The sequence below is a fragment of the Zootermopsis nevadensis genome, unplaced genomic scaffold (genome assembly GCF_977971745.1).
Source record: "Zootermopsis nevadensis isolate Lab colony 2312 unplaced genomic scaffold, Znev_1.0 Znev_ptg000015l, whole genome shotgun sequence".
NCBI classification, from domain to species: Eukaryota; Metazoa; Arthropoda; class Insecta; order Blattodea; family Termopsidae; genus Zootermopsis; species Zootermopsis nevadensis.
The window spans coordinates 7,614,518-7,634,433 of NW_028259147.1; the positions used below are offsets into that span (position 1 = coordinate 7,614,518).

Genomic DNA, 19,916 nt, shown 5'->3' on the forward strand with positions numbered 1-19,916 from the left:
GGGTAGAATTATAATTTTAGGTTTAAATTATATGAGCATATTCTCTTTATTAAGAATGGCTTATTTGCTGTTGCAGTAAATTTAACACAGCAGAAGAGGTTCTCAGAGCTGCCAAATTTATGGTTGCAATGCAACTGTCACGTGATCCTCTGGTTAGGAAGTGCGTGCGTGAGACATTCTTTGAACGTGCTAAAATTAACATTAAGCCAACTAAGAAGGGGGTAAAGGAGATTGATGAAAATCATCCATGTTACAGGTAAGTATTCCTCTTGTGTTTCAAATGTCACATTGCTTGCCAGTCACATATACCACTCTCTTCTCATTATATGAGAAAATCTTCGTCCATTCATTTCTGTTCTCCCATAAGTTTTGCTTGTGCATTCTTATGTATTTTTTTTCACTTGTACTCATGACCTATTTCTTTATCTCAGTGGTAATTTATTTGGCTTATTTATTTTGCCCGTGGTATTGTCCATGTGTAATGTGCCCATATAACTGTCCTTAATTATATAAATTTTTCTTTTGTGTTTTTGCTTATTTTAGCTGATATTTGATGTTTTTCGTCTTTTCAATTTGTTAGTGTTCCAGGAAATGTCATCTCTGTTGCTTCTAATCTGTTTAGATCTTTCTCATTTGATGTCCACATTTCTTCTTCCATATGTCAGAACACACGGGTAACATATTTGTCTAGTTATATAGAATGTGTATGGTTGCAGTAAACACATGCATCTCCAGTCTTGTTTGTCATTGCAGCATGAAATATGTGAAGAATAAACCAGTAAGGGATCTGACTGGTGATATGTATCTCAAGTTGACCTTGGCTGAAGCAGACAAAATGATAACAATTTCTATAAGTGAACAAATTGATGGCATCACTTCCCCCTCCTACATCGAAGAAGTGAAGCAACTGTACTACAGAGTAAGGTTATGATGTAATAAATTTGAAATTTACTGATTAATCCTATGAGTGAATCAAAAGGAACAGAAGTCATAATTCAGAAACTTGACAAATAAAAGAAACTCAGCAGCACAGACCTGGTTTTAATCAGAACTTCCTGACACTGTACCAATGTGTTACTTTCTCTTTTGATATTTCAGGATGAGTTCAGTAAGAATGTGCAAGAATGGAATTCCTTAAGGGTGGAGAGTGTAGAATTGGCTCTCACGCGGCTGCTGCTCCCTGAATTGAGAAAGGAATTGCACACTCATTTGTTGGCTGAAGCACGGGAAGCAGTACTTAAAACTTGCTGCAGAAAATTGTACAATTGGCTCAAGGTTAATTTACTATTTTAGACAGTGTATGAAACTTGAAAGATGGAAATTGTTTTAACAGTTTTCTCAGGATAATGATTTTACATGGTGGCTTGAAGAGGAAAATGGTAAATCAGTTGGTTATGTTGAAGAAACACTGATTTGTATTATGCAAAATGTGAATGTACGTGGGTGTAGAGAATGGAAATAAGTTTAAACAGTAAAGCCACATTAAAACAAGCTGAAAATTAATAATTTGATTATTTTAATATTTATAGCAACTGATAAGTGATTGGAACTTGGGGGTAATTAATGATTCCTTGTTTGAATCAGGTGGCTCCATATTCGGTAGAGTTTGCTGATGAAGACGAAGAAGAATGGGACACAGGAAAGGGACTTCGAGTAATGGCTGTTGCATATGTTCCTGACTACTCTCAAGCTGCTTTTGCTTGCATAGTAGGGCCTGATGGAGACTGCACTGACTACCTAAGGCTTCCATGTCTTCTCAAGAGGAAAAATTCATTTCGAGAAGAGGAAAAATTGCAAAAGGTATTGTTCACATGCATACAAATATTGTGAGTGGAATAAACAAGTCCAGGTTCTGGACAAAAAGCTAACAGTACTCACTGGGTAGAAGACTGGGTTGGGCCCTCACAGTCTGTACTTGATGAAAATAGTCCTGTCTTTCAGGAATTGAATCACAGCTGCCCATTTGCAGTTATTGACTGCTATTCCAAGTCACATAAAATAAAATTGGGCTTAAAATCCATCATTCACATCAACAGTTGTTTGTTTAAAAAAATAAAAGTTTGATATTGGCTTACAAGCAGTATTTTGTTAGAGCATTTGTGGAAAATTGGATTAATTGGTACTAATTTTGTTTATAACACCATTTCTTTGTATTTAAAGTATAATTTATTCAGAGATTGTTATTTACTTGTATTTTTCCCCCAGCCAGAACTTATCTTTCAGCCATGTGTTAGGTGGTCTTATTTCTTGTTGTTTTTGTTGGCTTAGGAGGCTGATTTGTTGTCCATGAGAAACTTCATCACAACAAAGAAACCTCATGTGATTTGTGTGGGCGGTGAATCACGAGAAGCATTGATGGTGGCTGCAGATTTGAGGGAAATTGTTGGACAGTTAGTAGAAGATGATCAATTCCCATCAATTTCTGTAGAAATCTGTGATAATGAGCTTGCCAAAATTTACTCAAATTCTATCAAGGGTGAGGTAAGCAATTTGATTATAAAGTTTTTGCTCTAGTTCTACTGCTACTGTTAACTACCTTCATGGGGCAGAGTATTCCTTAAAAAGTTTATCGTTATTCAGCTGTCAAGATATTCCCTGCTTCTAAGGAACACAGATTTGTCTTTGTGCACCCATCCTGCAGAACTCATGCATCCTTCCTGATACAGGTAGAGTGTATTGTCTTGTGTGAACCTTACTTCAGAATATAAAATCAACCTATTTGCTGTGCTGTGTTTCTCAGAATGTAAATTTAGGCCAACAATCTGAAACATTTTTTATCTTATTTATTGTATGTTTCATACATTCATTGGGGTTAAGGAGTACTGTTGGATCCTAATTGTATAAAATGTTGTTCTACTAGGGATGGTTGCACTATTGTGACTTGATATTGAGGTGTGAAGTCTGATTGCAGGTTTATCAAAATTTAAACACTTTTGCATGTTATTTAAGCTTTATAATATTGAGATAATTTGAAGTTCCCTGAGGATTAAGATACATTATACATAGGTACATCAGGAAGCACACATCACATTCACATGTTATTTTATGAAATTTCTGAGTGTGGTGTTTTTCTAAGTATGTTAATCTTCTTCTTCTTTTTTGAGCCTATATATATACTTGCATGCATGCATACATACATACATACATACATACATACATACATAAATACATCTTTATTACATTCCATGGATCCATAAGTTAGTCAGATGACAATAGGATGTAGACTTAGCAACAACAAAAATAGAGGTTGATATTCTGTCACTGGTAAAAGAACATTCTGTTCAGTGCTCTCACTAAAGCCATTGACTTTAATAGCTTAAGATGTACATTCTACTGGTACAAATTTTTATTGTATCAGATACAAGTCGTTAAAGTAGCAGAGTTTAAATCATTTGTGTAAGTTCTCCAGGTAAAAATTGTGAGAGATACAAGCTGTTGCAGGATCAAATTCAAAATAATATACAACTCTATAGTAGTTTGTACACGTTTAAATAAAATTTATATTTCAGCATATGCAATGGTAATTTGTCGTTTCTGAATAAGTATTTTTTAAGATAATGACAATGCAAAAATAGTGACGTTAGGGGTTTCTTGGCCCTTGGGGTCCAACAGGAAAACTATTCTGGCCCAAGCGAGGAAAAAAGTTGGACCACCCTGGTTTAGAGTGAATAATAATATTACAGTAAAAACTGTATGTAACAGAATTTAATAGATACACATTTTTTAGCTTTGCTATGTGGTAATTTTTGGGCAGAGGTTGTAGTTTATATATTTATTCTGTATTATGTCTGGTTTACAGGATTCTTTTGTGTGTAGGTGTTATATGCAGAACTTGTCAGCGGGAAATACAGCGTAATTTTCGTTTAAAGTTTCCTAATAATCTCTTAATTCTCAATTTATATGCAGTCAGTCTAGTTTTGTTGTAAAATTGCCACTATTCAAGGTTTTCCTCGGATTAATGCTCAACTTTGTTATCAAAGTATATTATATAGGAATTTTAGTGAATTTTAAATCAGTTTTTAATTAATGTTCACAAATCAATGAAAGGAATAATTATAATATATTCCTGTCTCTATTTTTTAGATATGTATAATTTTAATTTTTGTCTTGATTGAAATGTTTTCTTATAGTTTATCACGAATTTTGTGTCTCTTTTTCAGAGTGAATTTCGAGATTATCCTCATCTTTTACGTCAAGCTATTTCATTAGCGCGTAGGATGCAAGACCCTCTGATTGAATTCTCTCAGTTGTGTACATCAGATGAAGAAATTCTTTGTTTGAGATACCATACATTGCAGGTAAGCAGTTATTGGGAAGATGAAGTGTCATCACTAGTCACATGTTAACCTACCCTTACACAGGTCAACATGTCTCTGTACTGGAACAGTGTTCTCTGTTTCCCCCCCCCCCCCCCCCCCACAGAATTCTCATCCCCTCAAAAAATAATCAGTTTATAGTGTGATTTTTCTTCTTTGTCATTTTCAGAACAGCATATGGGACACTGAAGACAGTTTAAAAACCACTGTTATTGAGACATTAGATGAAATGTAGTAATGAATAAAGTTCTGTAATAAAGAGTTGGTTTTTGTTTTGCAAGTTTTTTCTTTTAAGTATCAAGTTCAGATGGAGGAGATTTATAAGCAGCTTACTAGGAATTTCTAAATTGATGTAATGTTTTTATTTTTATTTTCTGGTTATCAATTTCCAAGATAGGATCATTTGGAAGCACAGTTACTGGAATTTGTAAGTAATACAAATGCTTTCTGTTTCTCAGAAGCAAGTGGAAATATGTGACTCCAGAAATATTTTTCCCTATTCTCAGGATCCAATTCCAACAAAAGGGCATTTGAAAGCAATGTTCTCTGAAATTTCCCAGCTGTGCAGATATTTTTTCATTTTATATGGGTCAATTCCAAGAGAGGAGGAGCTTTCGGAAATACTTTATTTGGAACTTGTGAATTTGACGAATATTTTTCTTTTCCCTAGGACCAGGTTCCAAGAGAGGAGCTTTTGGAAGCGCTATATCTGGAATTTGTGAATCGAACTAATGAGGTTGGAGTGGACATCAACTTGGCAGTGCTGCAGAGTTACACCTGTAATTTGGTACAGTTTGTATGTGGCCTTGGACCCAGGAAAGGGCAAGCTCTTCTTAAGACTCTTAAGCAGAACAATCAGAGGCTAGAGAATAGAACACAGCTAGTTACAGCCTGTCACATGGGACCAAAAGTGTTCATAAACTGTGCAGGATTCATCAAAATAGATACAAACTCTCTGGGAGATAGGTGAGTTTCACACATACATAGCATTTTTAAAACTGTTCATTTAAAGTTACAAGTTATTTGTTAATTCATGTTAAAACATTAGTTTAATATTTTATACAAGTATAAAAATCATAGACTTTGGTGGTGATTTACATGTGCAAAATAGACTTAGTTGATTTGATTTTTGGAGAGGTGTATATATTTCAAGGGTCTAAATTGTCTGTAAAGAGTATTCATTATAGAATCAATTTTTCACACATGAATTCTCAGTATGTATTTAACTGTGCTTAGATTGTGGATTACTCCAGGACTAGATCCAAAGTGGTGTGTTTTATGGTAATGCTGTTTACTTATATTTGTAATGTACTTAGTTCATATATCAGTTAGTTATTTTAGTTATACTGACTGAAGTTTTTGTGGTTTTTCTCCATGTCTCTAAGTGAGTGTCACAATGTGTTGAAATAGACTATGACTATCTCCAGATCCTAACCTGTTCTTCATTTATGTCATCTTCCAGTTTATTTTAAACATTGTATAATCTTTGGTGTTGAAAGAAAATCAGTGAATTACCTAAGATATAATCAATCAGGGCAAAGCTCAGAGTTTTTAAAACCTGTTTGAATCCTTTTCCAGCACTGAAGCATACGTTGAAGTGCTTGATGGCTCAAGAGTCCATCCTGAAACGTATGAGTGGGCTCGTAAAATGGCAGTAGATGCTTTGGAGTATGATGATGAGGATGCAAATCCTGCTGGAGCTTTGGAGGAAATTCTAGAAGCTCCTGAAAGATTGAAAGATCTAGATCTGGATGCATTTGCTGAAGAATTGGAACGGCAAGGGTTTGGTAACAAGAGCATAACATTGTATGATATTCGGGCTGAACTGAACTATCGATATAAAGATTTACGCAGTCCTTATACATCACCAAATCCTGAAGAATTGTTTGACATGCTTACAAAAGAGAACCCAGAGACTTTCTTCATAGGCAAGATGGTGCTTGCTACTGTAATAGGTATTAAATTCAGTTCTTCTTATTTTAGTAAAGTATCAAGTGATGAAGGCAAAGGATGTGGGTATAAAGGTCCAGCCATGTATTTTGTACCTCAATACTTGCTTCAGATTTAGGAGGTTTTAATTCAAATCTTGGTATAGAGACAGGATATGTCCATTCCTTTCTTTGGTGCACCTTTGTTTTATTCACTATAATTTCTCCCATTGTATTTTAGCTCTTCCAGATCTGTTCTCTTTAGTAGGGTGTATACATGAATGCAGAGGTTGGAAAATGCAAAAATATAAAAAGTACAAAATTTTAGTCAGAAACCCTGAATGTGAAGGACAGCTTGGGAGATCTAGTTATAAACAGGAGAGTATTTTAAAATGTATCTTAAATAAATATGGTGTGAACATTTGAACAGGATTTATCTGGTTTGTGATAAGCACTTACAAATACAGTAGTGAAAATTTTGTTCCATAAAATGTGGGGAATTCTTGACTGGCTGAGTGACTGCCCACCTCTCATGAAGCACTTTTTTCCCTGGAGGTAGAATGTGTCTTTGATAGTCATTTAATATTACTTGTTTCTTCAAGAACTGGATAATTTGTGCCAGTAACAACTGTTTGTTTTAGGTATAACGCATAGGAAACCTCAAGGTGATCAGCTGGACCAAGCTAATCCAGTTCGTAATGATGAAACTGGACTTTGGCAGTGTCCATTTTGTCTGAAAAATGACTTTCCTGAACTTTCTGAGGTATGTTTTTCGCTTGAACTAGCTGTGTATGAGGCCAAGAGCACCCATTTTTTCCATCCATGAGCATATTTTAGAATATGAACTATAGAAGTAAATGGATTTGTTTTTGAATAGGTCATACATTTAAAAACATTAATTTAGTATTTTATTAAAACATATAGGCAACATTTAAGCAGTGAAAGTTATACGAATTGCTTATAGCTTGAAGATGGTGTGTGATGTGTCAAAACATGTAGCTAATCAGACATGTTTATGCACAAAATAAGCAGGCTGTACTGGTGAGAAACATGTATAACTGTTTACTGAAATTGCACAAGAGAGATGCTCCAGTAGAAGACAGTCTTTAGTGCTTTCATTCAATCCTTTGATGTGTGCCATTCATTAGCCTGCTGAAAATAAATATGTGCAACTCTTTGTTCCTTCAGTGAATTTCCTTAGACAAAGGCTTTGTGAATTTCTGTTTTTAGTGTGTGCTTTGGGTTAAACTGAATTATAAACAACGAATTAATGTTTAAAGGTACTTTGTACATGGTACTAGTGGTGGTGCATATGAAGATATAAGATTTCTTTGTCACTCATTATTCTCAACATCATTTGAAGTAGCTGAAAATACTTCATATGTGCTGAGATTCCTTCACCTTACTAGGCAGGCAGAGTGCAGGAAGGTCAATAAGACCTTATCATATGTTTAGTAATTTCCAACACTTTGGTAACTTACTGTTACAAGAGTAACTGACAGAGTGTTTAAACTGACATCTATTTCCATAGGTGTGGAATCACTTTGATGCTGGAGGTTGCCCAGGACAGGCAACAGGTGTAAGGTTACGGCTCGATAATGGAATATCAGGTTACATCCACATAAAAAATTTGTCAGACAAACATGTGAGCAACCCAGAAGAAAGAGTTGCTAGGGGACAGACAATTCATTGTCGTGTCACCAAGATTGATGTGGAGCGATTCTCAGTGGAATGTACATCAAAAAGTTCAGACCTTGCTGACAAAAATCATGAGTGGAGGTGAGCAAATTGTAACCTTTTGTTATTCTTTCATATTAAGGGTAAAGATCTACTTCAACCTTGCCAATCAGGCAAGTTTAGTGATACACCACAGTAACAACATAACATTTTGGCCTTTTCAGACCTTACAGGAGCTTTAAGATAATTTTGTTTCCATTCTTAGGTTATGCCAGTGTATTTTAGTGGGCTGGTTTTCTGACATTTTGGAAACCCAGCTGTCTTTAAGATTGCCTGGCTATCAGTCACTAGTCACATTGCCTTAAAGATGGAGGCAGCTAAATTCAGTGCAATGTCTGAAAACCAACCCACCACAACACAGCTCATATTTCATATGTTCCCTGTTACACATTTTAATGGTATTTAAAGTGTTGTGTCATGTATTTGAATACAGTGAAACCTCGATGCATCGTTTTCGTCGGGGGTGGGAAATAAAAACGATGAATGCGGGAAAACGATAGATGCGGGAAAGCATTAAAAATTTAAAAAAAAAACAATGTTTCTCTTTCAAAGTTACTTCTTTTTACCAAAAAAGTCTTTAATGGACAACTGGTTTGTTGAAACTTTACGTTTTAGACCAAACAGAGCACTTTCCACGTTCAAAATGTTTTCTTCGCCACGTTCACTAATATTAAGCGCATAAAAGAACGACTTCACTTTCGCCAATGCAGCATGTGCTTCGACAAAACTCGGCAAAGCTTCGGGCTCGCATTCGTCGTCTTCCTCTTCCTCACCGCTCCAACCCTTTTTGCGGACAATAACAGGAAGAATGGAAATACTATTACTGCCGAACTCAACGAAACGTAGCTGTAGAAGACCCTGAACCGCTGGAAACGAGATGAACCAGAAGAATGAAAAGTGCCGCCAGCCTTTCCTTTGTACTTGTAATAAAAGCATTTGTGAAGAAATTCACACTGCACATGCCATCTGGCATCGCTGGAACGAAATATGAGTGCACCCTAATTAAAATCGTAAAATTTCTGACAATGCGTGCCGCCATTCTCTCCAACTATCACCCCTGCACCGCTGACCCTCATTCCAAAAGAATGTGCTGGTTGGGCGACATAACAGGTTACCGCTACTGTGTATTCCAAAAACATTATGCGTCTTTCGGTATTAATTTATCTCTAAACCCAGCATTTTAAATTCTCAGAAACGATCATTGCGGGAAAATTGTGGGCCGGGACTAAGATTTTTGAACGATCGATGTGATAAAACGATAGAAGCGGGAAAATGTAACATTATTTTATATGGGATGTATTCGGGACCGAACAAAACGGACGATGCATCCGGGAAAACGATAGTTCCGGGAACGATGGATAGAGGTTTCACTGTATAAGGTTGACTCTTTCTATTGATATTTAGGTTTTTGTATTTTGCACATTTTAGTGTTCTATTTTACAGCCAATCTAACACCAGAAGAAAAATAAAGTCTTCAGTTTGCCAGTCATTGCACAGTCTAATTTGCTCTAAGTTTTGTGACACTTTTTAAAATAAATTTCTGTGATTCTGTTTCATATGTGAATCATACTGCAGCATAATTTTTGTGAGTTTTTATATTTTCAGTCGAAACCTATATGACACTGCTACCGTTGCATTGTTCTCACAGAAGCCTCAGAACAGAAATTCTGTATGTAATTTTAAAAGATGTCCCCTATGCATCCAACCAATATTCCTGACCTATTGTAAATTTATTATTCAGGGATGTAAATGGTAAGTTTGTGTTTTTAACATTTTAATAAAATTGTTTGTTTTTAGACCTCCAAAAGATCCATTCTATGATAATGAGGCTGAAGAGAAAGATATAAAAACAGAAGAAGATGCAAAAAAGTTGAAGCAACGTCAAACCTATATCAAACGTGTGATTGTTCATCCGTCATTTCACAATATTTCGTTCAAGGAAGCAGAAAGGCTCATGGATCAGATGGATCAAGGAGAGGTTATAGTGAGACCATCCAGCAAGGTTAGAAACTTGAACATGTAGCATCTCAAGTGAGGATTAGGTTTTGAAATCTGGTTTTTATGTAGTATGGAAAAGAAGTAGATGTTTCTCTTAGTTGAGCCCTCTAATGGTCAAATTAAAATTGTCATCATTCCATTATTAATACTTAATAATAGATAAATTATTTCAGTTTTCTGCATTGGAAAGTAGGTTGTGCTCTAAGGCTTATGTTTTTTATGTACCAGTTACAACTCGTAGAAGCTTTTTGTGATTTTTATCAGTCTGTGCAATGAATATTAGAGACCATGACCATTACCATTCATGATCATATTCCCATTTCTTCAGAGACCATGTAATCTGCACATGGTACTATTAAATAAGCCAGTAATTAATCCATGTCCTTTATTGAAGACACAATTGATGGTATCAAATTTGAGTGAGTAACTTCCACTTGTCTGTCTAAACAGGTGGAATAATTTACAGGAAAGAAGCATAAGTTCTCTCCAGTAGTTTGTGACTTGAATCAGTACGAACTGTTATTGCAAACAATACACAAACAATGCTTCATATAGGGTATAAGAGAAGTTGTTATGCAGACTTCATTTTTGTTCTTTCTGGTCCAAGTCCTTCTTTACGGAAAATCTTATAACAACTTGTTCTTGCACTTTTAATATTTTTGTTCTTATTTTGTAATTAGCATATATACATACTGTTAGTCAGCTTTTGTTAGCATGCATGACATTCTTTTATGTGAATTTTGGTATTATTAGTTTTTTCTTCATGTCATCTTACGTCCTAAATGTAAAACCCGACATATCGTAAAGAAGATCTGTAATGTTTACTCCATTTCTTCCAGTGTACCAAAAACTCAGAAATCTAATTGTGGCAGAAATTCATTCCTGCCCCTTAGAACAGAGGGCTTCCTGAATTTCCTTGCCATTCTTGTAATGGTTACCTTTCATTAGATATTTCAGAGGGCAGAACAGTCATTGGTAGCTGATAGTGTATATATGTCAAGGTTGTGTGTATATGAGTAAGAACAGAAATCAATAATGGTGTCACGCTCTTATGCAGCGGTCTGCTATATTTGGCACAAACGTGTAATGTGTCTATGCTCATAGCTTTCAGTATAGCCCATGTGTGACATGTAGATGAGGGACATCCCCTGTTCTGTACATATACACCATGTTCAAAAATTGTATAAAATATCTTGCATGTTTATTTTACCGTGGGTTTTAAGTTAAAAATAATGTATTGCTGCTGTATTTGCAGAATGTTTGAAGGAAGTGTTAACTTTTCAAGTTTTGTTGTGTTGTAGGGCTCAGATCACCTGACAGTAACATGGAAAGTGACTGATGGGGTGTATCAACATATTGATATACGAGAAGAAGGTAAAGAGAATGCATTCAGTTTGGGTCAGTCACTTTGGATTGGCAATGAGGAATTTGAAGATTTGGATGAAATAATAGCTCGCTATGTGAATCCAATGGCTGCTCATGCTAGAGATCTGCTGTCATTCAAATATTACCGAGATACTGATGGACTTAAGGATAAAGCAGAAGAAATACTAAAGGAGGAAAAGAAGAAAAATGCCTCAAAAATACACTATGTGTTAGGTGCTTCCAAGGTAATTTACTTTGATTTTTGTGACTGGGTTATGGTGTATAAGAAGTAATTTCAAGTTACATCTCTGTGTAAGGAAGCCCTTTCTGTTAAAAGAAAATCATGCGGTGAAATGATATGTTGAGATCAGTGAATTACATTACATAGATGATGGTCTCAAGTTGGTGTTGATTCATTTTCTTTCAAAAATCATGTTTTGCTTTTCATTGTATATATTTATCAGTAAACATGACAATATGATGTGTTTGTGTCCTTGAACACAGTGATATTGAGAGTGTTGGATTGAGGTCTGAAGAGAATGCCTCCACAATCAGGATGGTCCTTTATGTTGATGATTCTAAGTCAGCCTGCTGAGAACCCTTTCTTAATAGATTTTCCAGGATTATACGGCACTGTGTGTTGTACACATGCAATGTTTTCTGTTCTTCTGACTGTGCTAACAGCATCCATCTATTGTCACCTGTACTTCCAGTTGTTTCAGACTTGATAACTAACTTTCACTGGTTGCACCAACCTGCATAAAAGGAAGTTCAGAAGTGAAACAAATATACAGTATTTTCATTGTTTTCTTCTTTATGGTGGAAATTTTGTACTTTTAGTTAAAGCCTGACATCATTATAACTTTTATGATATAATTTATTACTTTGATATGGGAATGTTTTCTGATATAATAAAAAATGTCTGTTTCTGTTAAATTGTGTAAAAATGAAGACATACCTGTCTCAAAAGTTGCCTTTTTAAATGTTGATTTTGTCAGAATTTATGGATACAGTCACTGACATCATCATGATCACTTGCATTTAAAATTTTAGCTGCAGATTGAGCCTAGATTATTGCTGTAGCCTCATCCTTAAGTGTTTATTGTATTCACAAACACATACGCATGCAGATGAATTACTTCTTACCAGGACCTATTATTTTCATCATTATATTTAAATTTGTAGCAGTCTCACACAAGCACTTTGTCCATTATATTTTTCAGAGTTACCCTGGGAAGTTCATGTTATCCTACCTTCCACGCACAAGGTTTCGTCATGAATATATAAGTGTAACACCAGAAGGCTTCCGTTTCCGACAGCGGGTGTTTGATTCTGTTGGCTCACTTTTCCGATGGTTCAAAGACAATTTCCGTGAACCAATCCCGGGCACTCCTAGCACGCCAAGAGGAGCAGCAACCAATAGAACGCCATATCATGGAACTCCCAATGTCAATCTTGCTGGTACTGTTTTGATTTATGCAATTAAAAATATAACATGCTATTACAGTATGTGATGCAGTGAAGCCTATTATACTTGGACACTCATTGGACAAGATTTCTTATCTGTATACTTAATTTTGTGATTGAGAATGGGGTTCAGCCTTGATGAAGTAAAATGTTATTACTTTTGAGATTTTACTTTGGTAGAATCCTTTGTATAATGATATTACCATTGTTCTGCTATGAGTGTGAAAACTTTCAAGTGGTGAATTGGATGCAGAAGTAAGCAGAATATTAGATTTTAATTTTATATCTTTCAGGAATGAATCCTGAAGCAATTCAGCGTGTTGCCCAAGCTTTGCCAAACCACATGCTTCACAGTCTGTCACAAGTGGCAAGCCAAACACCACATTATCCCCACACACCTGGAGGTGGAGGCTATGGAGCTAATATGCACACATATCCAAACACTGTAAGTACTTGCCATACTTGTTCTCATTCAGCAAATAAGCTTAGGATACTTAGACAACCCATTCCACAGTGCCTTGAGCATCTGCGGGTCCCAACTTTTGTTGGCTTTGATCTATAGCAGTTGGTAGGACTCCTTGGACGAGTGATCGACCTGTTGCAAGGCCTCTACCTGTACACAGGATAGCACAACTTGGAAAGACACGGACAAACATCCATGTCTTCATTGACCAAGTGGCACAAGGCCCACGCCTCAGACCACGTGTCCACTGTGAAGGCTCAGCAAATAATAATTTGCATTAATTGCTTCTTTGTTGTTCTATGTACATCATATGCAAGATACAGTAAATTATAATGTTGCTTTGTTCATAATGTTGTAGGCTTGTATTCTGAAAGTATTCACTTCAAATCTCAGCAATGCTACTGACTGTCCTGACTGATGTTTTCCATGGTTTATCTCAGTTTTGAAACAAATTACAGTATATTATCTTGAAACATTACCTTTAAGATAGAAACATTGACATTAAATAACTTAAGAGCTGGTTGTGTATATGAATATGTGTAGGGAAGCCCTTCAGGGTACAGCCAGTTGGAAGACTAAGAAAGAATCCTAGGATGATGTTAAAACTGTTGTGTAATCAAGTTGTGAAGATGTGAACTGGTTTAACCTGTCTCAGGATTATGTCCAATGGTTTATTCATCTTTTAGGTGATATTTATTTCTGTGACTGTGATCATAGGTTGAGGTGCGTTGTGTGGCACATACAACAGAAGTGAAAAGTTCGCAAAAAATATTGGTTGGAAGAGCTTGAGGGAAAGGACTGCTTTGAGTACGTAACATGGGTCTATGAGAAATAGGTTGTGAAGATGTGAACTCAGTGTGAGGTCCAGTGACAAGGTTTTGTCAACATAGTTTTTGTCATTCTAATCTTTCACCTAGTATATTTTATTTTTTTAATGCACTTATTTCCAGCCATACACTCCTTCAGGACAGACACCATTCATGACTCCATACCACACCCCACATGCAACTCAGACTCCACGGTATGGTCAACAGACACCTTCTCACCATCCAGGTCATCATGCTCAAGGATTTATACACCCTGGTTCTGTCACACCAGCACACAGGACACCAACTCACAGAGTTGTACATAACCCCCACACACCTCATTCCAGGTAAGATGTACATCCCAGCTTAACAGCACCAAAACTATGAAATCATACTATTTCAGCCTTCTTAATTTTATCTTAACCACTTTATGATTGTAATTAAGAATGCATAATGAGGAAGATAATTTAAAAATTATGACATATATCTCTGATTATTTAATGTGTAGGCCAATGCATGGAACTACAGTCAATGAACCTATGGACTGGCGTAGAGCAGCTGAAGCATGGGCTAAGTTGAAGAACAGGGAATCTGGTATGAATACACCACGGCAAGATGGGAGAACCACTCCAAGACAACATAGGTAATGTATAAATGATGCCTTCAGCAAAAGAATGATATGTTAGGTATCATGTGTTATGACAACATATATTTCATGATATGGTACTCAGTAATTGCATTCTACAAATATAGATGCCTTTACATAAATCAGGAGTTGATATTAGGATTTTTAAATAACTCACAAATAAAAAGAATTAAGATTTGAGGTTTTCACAGCAGTGAGTATGAAGATTTCTGTCTTCTGGGTTGTTGCGCAGTGTAGTCTGGTCGATGTTCACCAACGTTTCAGAGGTCATACTGCCTCGTGTTGTCAGTGCAATTCATGATGGATGATTGGATTTTTTTTATTACATATAAATGTCCATGCTCTTTGTACATAAGACTGTTAAGTATGTTTGTGTGTGTGTGTGGGGGGGGGGGTAGCCCTGTAAGTGTAGGGATATGATGCAGATTTAGGAAATTTTAGAAAATATTGTTATATATAAAATGTTTTGTATAATTGTTCTGACAAGTGGACAGAAATATGTGTGTGAATTAAGATTACAAGCAGCAGAGACAAAGTTTCCATGGAATATTAAGGAATAGAGTCAGAAACCAACATATAACATTTCCTTAATGATAAAATAATTTCTTGTAATTGTTATTTAAGCAGTGGAAATTCAACACCTCGTTTTGATGATCTACGGAAGACCACTCCAAGATATGACGAGTCTGGTCGTGGAACTCCTAGAAGTTTTAGTGGCTTGAGCACATATGGAATGGGAAACCGTCTGCCTATGAGTGGCAGATTACCATATGGTCTGTCAAGCAGCAACAAGTCACCCCGTAGTGTTGGTTCTGGCCGAGACAGTATGAGGTCTACACCACGGACCAACACAAGTCCCCATTCCATGGTTGAAAGTTCACTCAGTGGAGATGCTACACCTCTTTATGATGAGAACTGAACATGTTGTTGCATTATAAACAGAACAGGAATACTTGTCATATGTTGGGTTTTTCTACTTATTGATGAAATAAATTATTTTATTCAATGTTTTCTCTCTTTAGATACAGAAAACTAATGATAATATTATATTGCTTTAAATTACAGCATGTACATGTGTCCTTTGCATGTGTGTGTGTGCGTGCATGCATTTATGCAAGTTAGCTGGTAATTCTTGTAAATAATCTGAATACTTAGAAGATAAGTCTATTTACTTACAGTTTTGAAAATGTGCTTTTTCATCAAACTTCATTTTAAAACATGCAGGTGTCAGTACTACTTTCAACATCTAGAGTCTCAAACTTTGCTGCATATACTAGCCATTCCAATTACAGTGCTGTTTTATTATATGTTGTATAAATGAAGTAGATCTAGAACTTTCATTTGTGGTTATGGAAAAGACAGAGTTGTTTGTTGAGTAGAGGATAGTGACAAAATTGTGAGCCTAAAATAAGGGGGTTAGTTACTCTTGATGTCTGTTTTCCTCCCAGACTTTCAGATTGGTTTGAAAGTAGTGTGCAGAACTGAATATGGTAGGTGTAGTACTTTATTTGGCTAAAGTCTGCAATACTTAAACATGGTTGTGATGAACTGTGTGGGTGGTAATGGTTTATTACAGGTAAGCTAGTTTATAGCTGATATAGTACCAGAGTATCTCTTGGTATTGGTACCAATTGAAAGTTGTCTGTTTCCCCAAAGTGCTTTTGAAAGACTAACACTTCGGAGTGAGGGGGAGTGTTCCAGCTTTCAGGAACTGTAGTAACAGTCTCCCCAGTACACAAATTGCTAAACTGCATTGTATGCAAAATTACCTGTATTGAAGCATTACATATGTCATTTAATTTTGTATGTAGTGTTGACAAAAATTCTATCATGGAAGGTCACTGATTAAGAAAAACAAATGAACTGAGTTTCTTGCAAATTAGAAGTGACAGTTCCTCAGGAAGATAATTGATATTTCCAGCTGTCACTATAGAATAACAAAGTGAAGACAATTTTAATTTGCTCCTATATTTTATGTAACTGTACCTGCTTTGTTGATGTAAATAATAATTTGGTTACAGGTTTCTTAATTGAAGAAATGTTAGCCCACAGACAAACTTTTTGGACCCTATTTTCTTTCTGTTATTTTCAGAAAACATGTTTATAATCTTGAAAGTGACATCCACTGTAACAGTTTGAAATAGTAATATCCTTTTCAGTCCTCTATAGCACAGGTTATATTTTTAAGACTGAGCAGACATTTGAGCAGTTATTATCTAGTATTTATTTTAGAATACTGAGAAGTCACAACTGTTAGTTTCTGTAATTCATATGTTTCTTTGAATTTTGGAGATTTAATAAGAAGAAGGATGGTAAAGCTAAAATGTGAATAAGACAGCAGTAGTTAAAGGAGAATTCTGTCTATATTCTATAGTTCTTTATTATGTACTACATTTTATTTGGTTTATTCAGTTTGTATTACAGTACAATTATTGGTCTGAATATAGTCTGGCCACACCCTTTTCTTTATGTTATAATTTTAAGTTTAATTTCTAAAAATGATAATGGTCAGTTAAATTTCTGATACAAAATGTCATCTTAGAAAGTAATGAATGTGACATAAACTGCTGGTATGTGTTTACGAATTATATATTATACAAATTGTTGCTTTGTATCATGTACTGTGTCCCACTGTGTTGGTTTTTATCAACAAACAGAAACATGCTGTATGTAATTTTATTAAGAACTGACTGCATAATATTGTACAGGCATAATAGCTTTTTTTCCCCTTATATAATGGTCTAAAATAAATTGGTTTCTGTTTACCATTATTTTACACACTTTATTATTTATGATAATATTGTTTGCATGTCTGAAAAGAGAGTTTGATGGTTCAGATAACTTTGATTCTGAATCTTCCCTAATAATACATATGTTTGGAATCTGTCAGCAGGCCCTATGTCAAAAGTTGTGATTCTCTAATATTGTGCTTCCAGCTGTTTCTTTGTTGGGATTCTGCAGATATTTCACCACTTGCTGTATTATGTTTAAGTTTATTTCATACATTTTAATGTAAATTTCATTAAATCAATCCAGTAATGGAAATTACCACATTTATGCAGCTCCAGGCTCTCCTGGAAATTAATTCAAATAATTGTAGTCTGGTCTGCCTTTGTAATACATTTTTACACAAAGTAGGATTTGAGATTTACACAGCAGAGTCTAAAGATGGCTGTCTTGTGAGTTATTGTGCCATATAGTGTGGTAGAAGTTTACCGGCGTTTCTGAGGTCCTTGCTGCCTCCATCATCATCACCCTGATGATGGAGGCAGCAAACTTCTACCAGACTACACAGCACAACAACCCAGAAGACAGCCATCTTTATTTTTACACTGTTGCACAGTTATTTATTTATTCTGTATGATTTACTACTATCATTTTGTGGATTAAGCTGTTAACTTTTGCTACTGTTATTCTTAATATCATGGCACAGAGATTGGTTATCTTGTTTGAGGTGTTTCTTGGTTTTCTTCACTCTTCAGGCCATTGCTGGAGTAATTCCTTAATATAGACATTTCATAATAATCCCATCATTAGATGCTAATTAATCTGTGAGTTTGGAAAATCTTTGGTTAATAATCAAGTGAAGATTAATATGCTGCTATACCCAGGCTTTGTACAGTGAAAATGTTGACTCTGAAGGGGTATGTTGTGGGTATTAAAATTAAGATAATCTTGATTCATCATGTACTAAAACAGGAAGAATATGTTGTCTAGAAGTATATCAGACAGGCCAGGAGTTGTAGTTCAGCTTTTATGAGGCTGAGAACTGCTGATACCCAGTAATGTCTTGTTTCAGTGTATATTTGTTTAGTTATTGACAGAACATAACTTGCATTTCGTGTGAATACAGGATCTAAAACTTTAAGTGTGGATGGAAGCAGTATAATTGTTTAGAATTTTGTATTCAACTGTAGGGATCATGACAGTTCAAATATTATCACCTTTGTCAAAAAACTGTGTGTGTTCCACATATGTTGCAGTATAAAGATACTAGTTTTTGTGTGTAAATATTTGAGGACAAGCTGTATTATGTAGATATATAAATATATTCGGATACAATTGTCTTGTCATAAAATGAGTTATATTAGTAAGCTCCCATCTATCTTATTAGCTGAATGGTGTATTATTTTAAACATGGATTATCTGATGTAATAGTGTGATGATATTCTCCATAATCATTTTATGTAGTTTTGGAAATTGTTTTTCTGCGTGAGCTGAACGTAAATTGTGGGTTTTTGAAAACTGGCCATTGATGAAGTGAAGTTTCTAGTAGTGTAGTGGTCTTTGACCTTGCATACACTTCAGTCTCAGTTATTGTTTTGCTTTCTTATTTCACAATCCAAATCACCTAATTTCCTATTGCTGTCAATGTATCCTGAGTCCCACTTTCCACACGTCTACTTTGCCAGTAATTACACAGCCCTGGGATTCCATAATTTCTTTAACATCATCTGTAGTATTTACTTTTCATTAGGTATTCACTTTTGTAATTATTTGATCCTGTGCTGTCTAGTATTTGACTATTTTACATTTTACTTAAGATTAAAGTGTATACAATTTGTCATTTGTCAATCTGTCAAGTTTCTCAGTGATGGTCTGTCATTTGGATGGATGACTTGATAGTTTAAATCAAGTTGCCCACTCACTAGCCATTGTAAGTTGTGACCCCCTTCTATCCAGATTTATTTTATTGAATGGTGAATTACTTGAAGACTGCTTCATACTTGACACCGTGATAATTCTGTGAAAGCTAGTAAAGTATACTGACATTCCACTTGTTCATCACGCTACTTAACAGGTCATTTTGCACTTTTGTTGTAAACAGATTGGTTAGAATTGCAGGGGGTGTCAAGGCAGAGGAGAGGTGGGCCATGGAACAATAACCACAGGGATCCAGGCACCAATGGAGCAAGTAGCATGGGCGGTGGACAAAAGGGTGTCAAATTTGACGATGGAAAGGCCGTGGAATAACAGTAGTAGTAGGTTCCCATTGTTGCGCGACTATGCCCCTCAGTTGCCAGCCTCCCAGGAAAAACGAAACAGAGAATGGACGGGCGCATAAGGAATTGGCATACACCAGAACATGAAGAACACTTAGAAATGTGAATAATGATGTAGTGAAAGCATACCGCTTTGACTTTATGGGGTACAAAGGATATAGACCGAATTGGAAGATTCTAAATACTT

General features: G+C 35.6%; 1 protein-coding gene across 4 annotated transcripts in view; it reads left to right on the forward strand.

Annotated features, from left to right (window-relative positions):
• Spt6 (transcription elongation factor Spt6) overlaps nt 1-19,043 on the forward strand; it is a 37,927-nt gene extending 18,884 nt beyond the window's left edge. For 3 of the 4 annotated variants that reach the window (XM_087349208.1, XM_087349209.1, XM_087349210.1), the window contains 17 exons: nt 77-256; nt 754-919; nt 1,099-1,275; nt 1,585-1,800; nt 2,269-2,481; nt 4,161-4,298; nt 4,987-5,282; nt 5,895-6,271; nt 6,886-7,007; nt 7,776-8,023; nt 9,779-9,983; nt 11,281-11,589; nt 12,568-12,805; nt 13,105-13,256; nt 14,225-14,427; nt 14,589-14,723; nt 15,351-19,043. In XM_087349208.1, coding sequence (XP_087205334.1) covers nt 77-256; nt 754-919; nt 1,099-1,275; nt 1,585-1,800; nt 2,269-2,481; nt 4,161-4,298; nt 4,987-5,282; nt 5,895-6,271; nt 6,886-7,007; nt 7,776-8,023; nt 9,779-9,983; nt 11,281-11,589; nt 12,568-12,805; nt 13,105-13,256; nt 14,225-14,427; nt 14,589-14,723; nt 15,351-15,645 — 3,670 coding nt within the window. In that variant the 3' untranslated portion in view covers nt 15,646-19,043. The remainder of the gene's footprint in view (nt 1-76; nt 257-753; nt 920-1,098; nt 1,276-1,584; nt 1,801-2,268; nt 2,482-4,160; nt 4,299-4,986; nt 5,283-5,894; nt 6,272-6,885; nt 7,008-7,775; nt 8,024-9,778; nt 9,984-11,280; nt 11,590-12,567; nt 12,806-13,104; nt 13,257-14,224; nt 14,428-14,588; nt 14,724-15,350) is intronic. The other variant, XM_022085807.2, reaches the window with a different exon arrangement.
• Nucleotides 19,044-19,916: the final 873 nt, after the last annotated feature.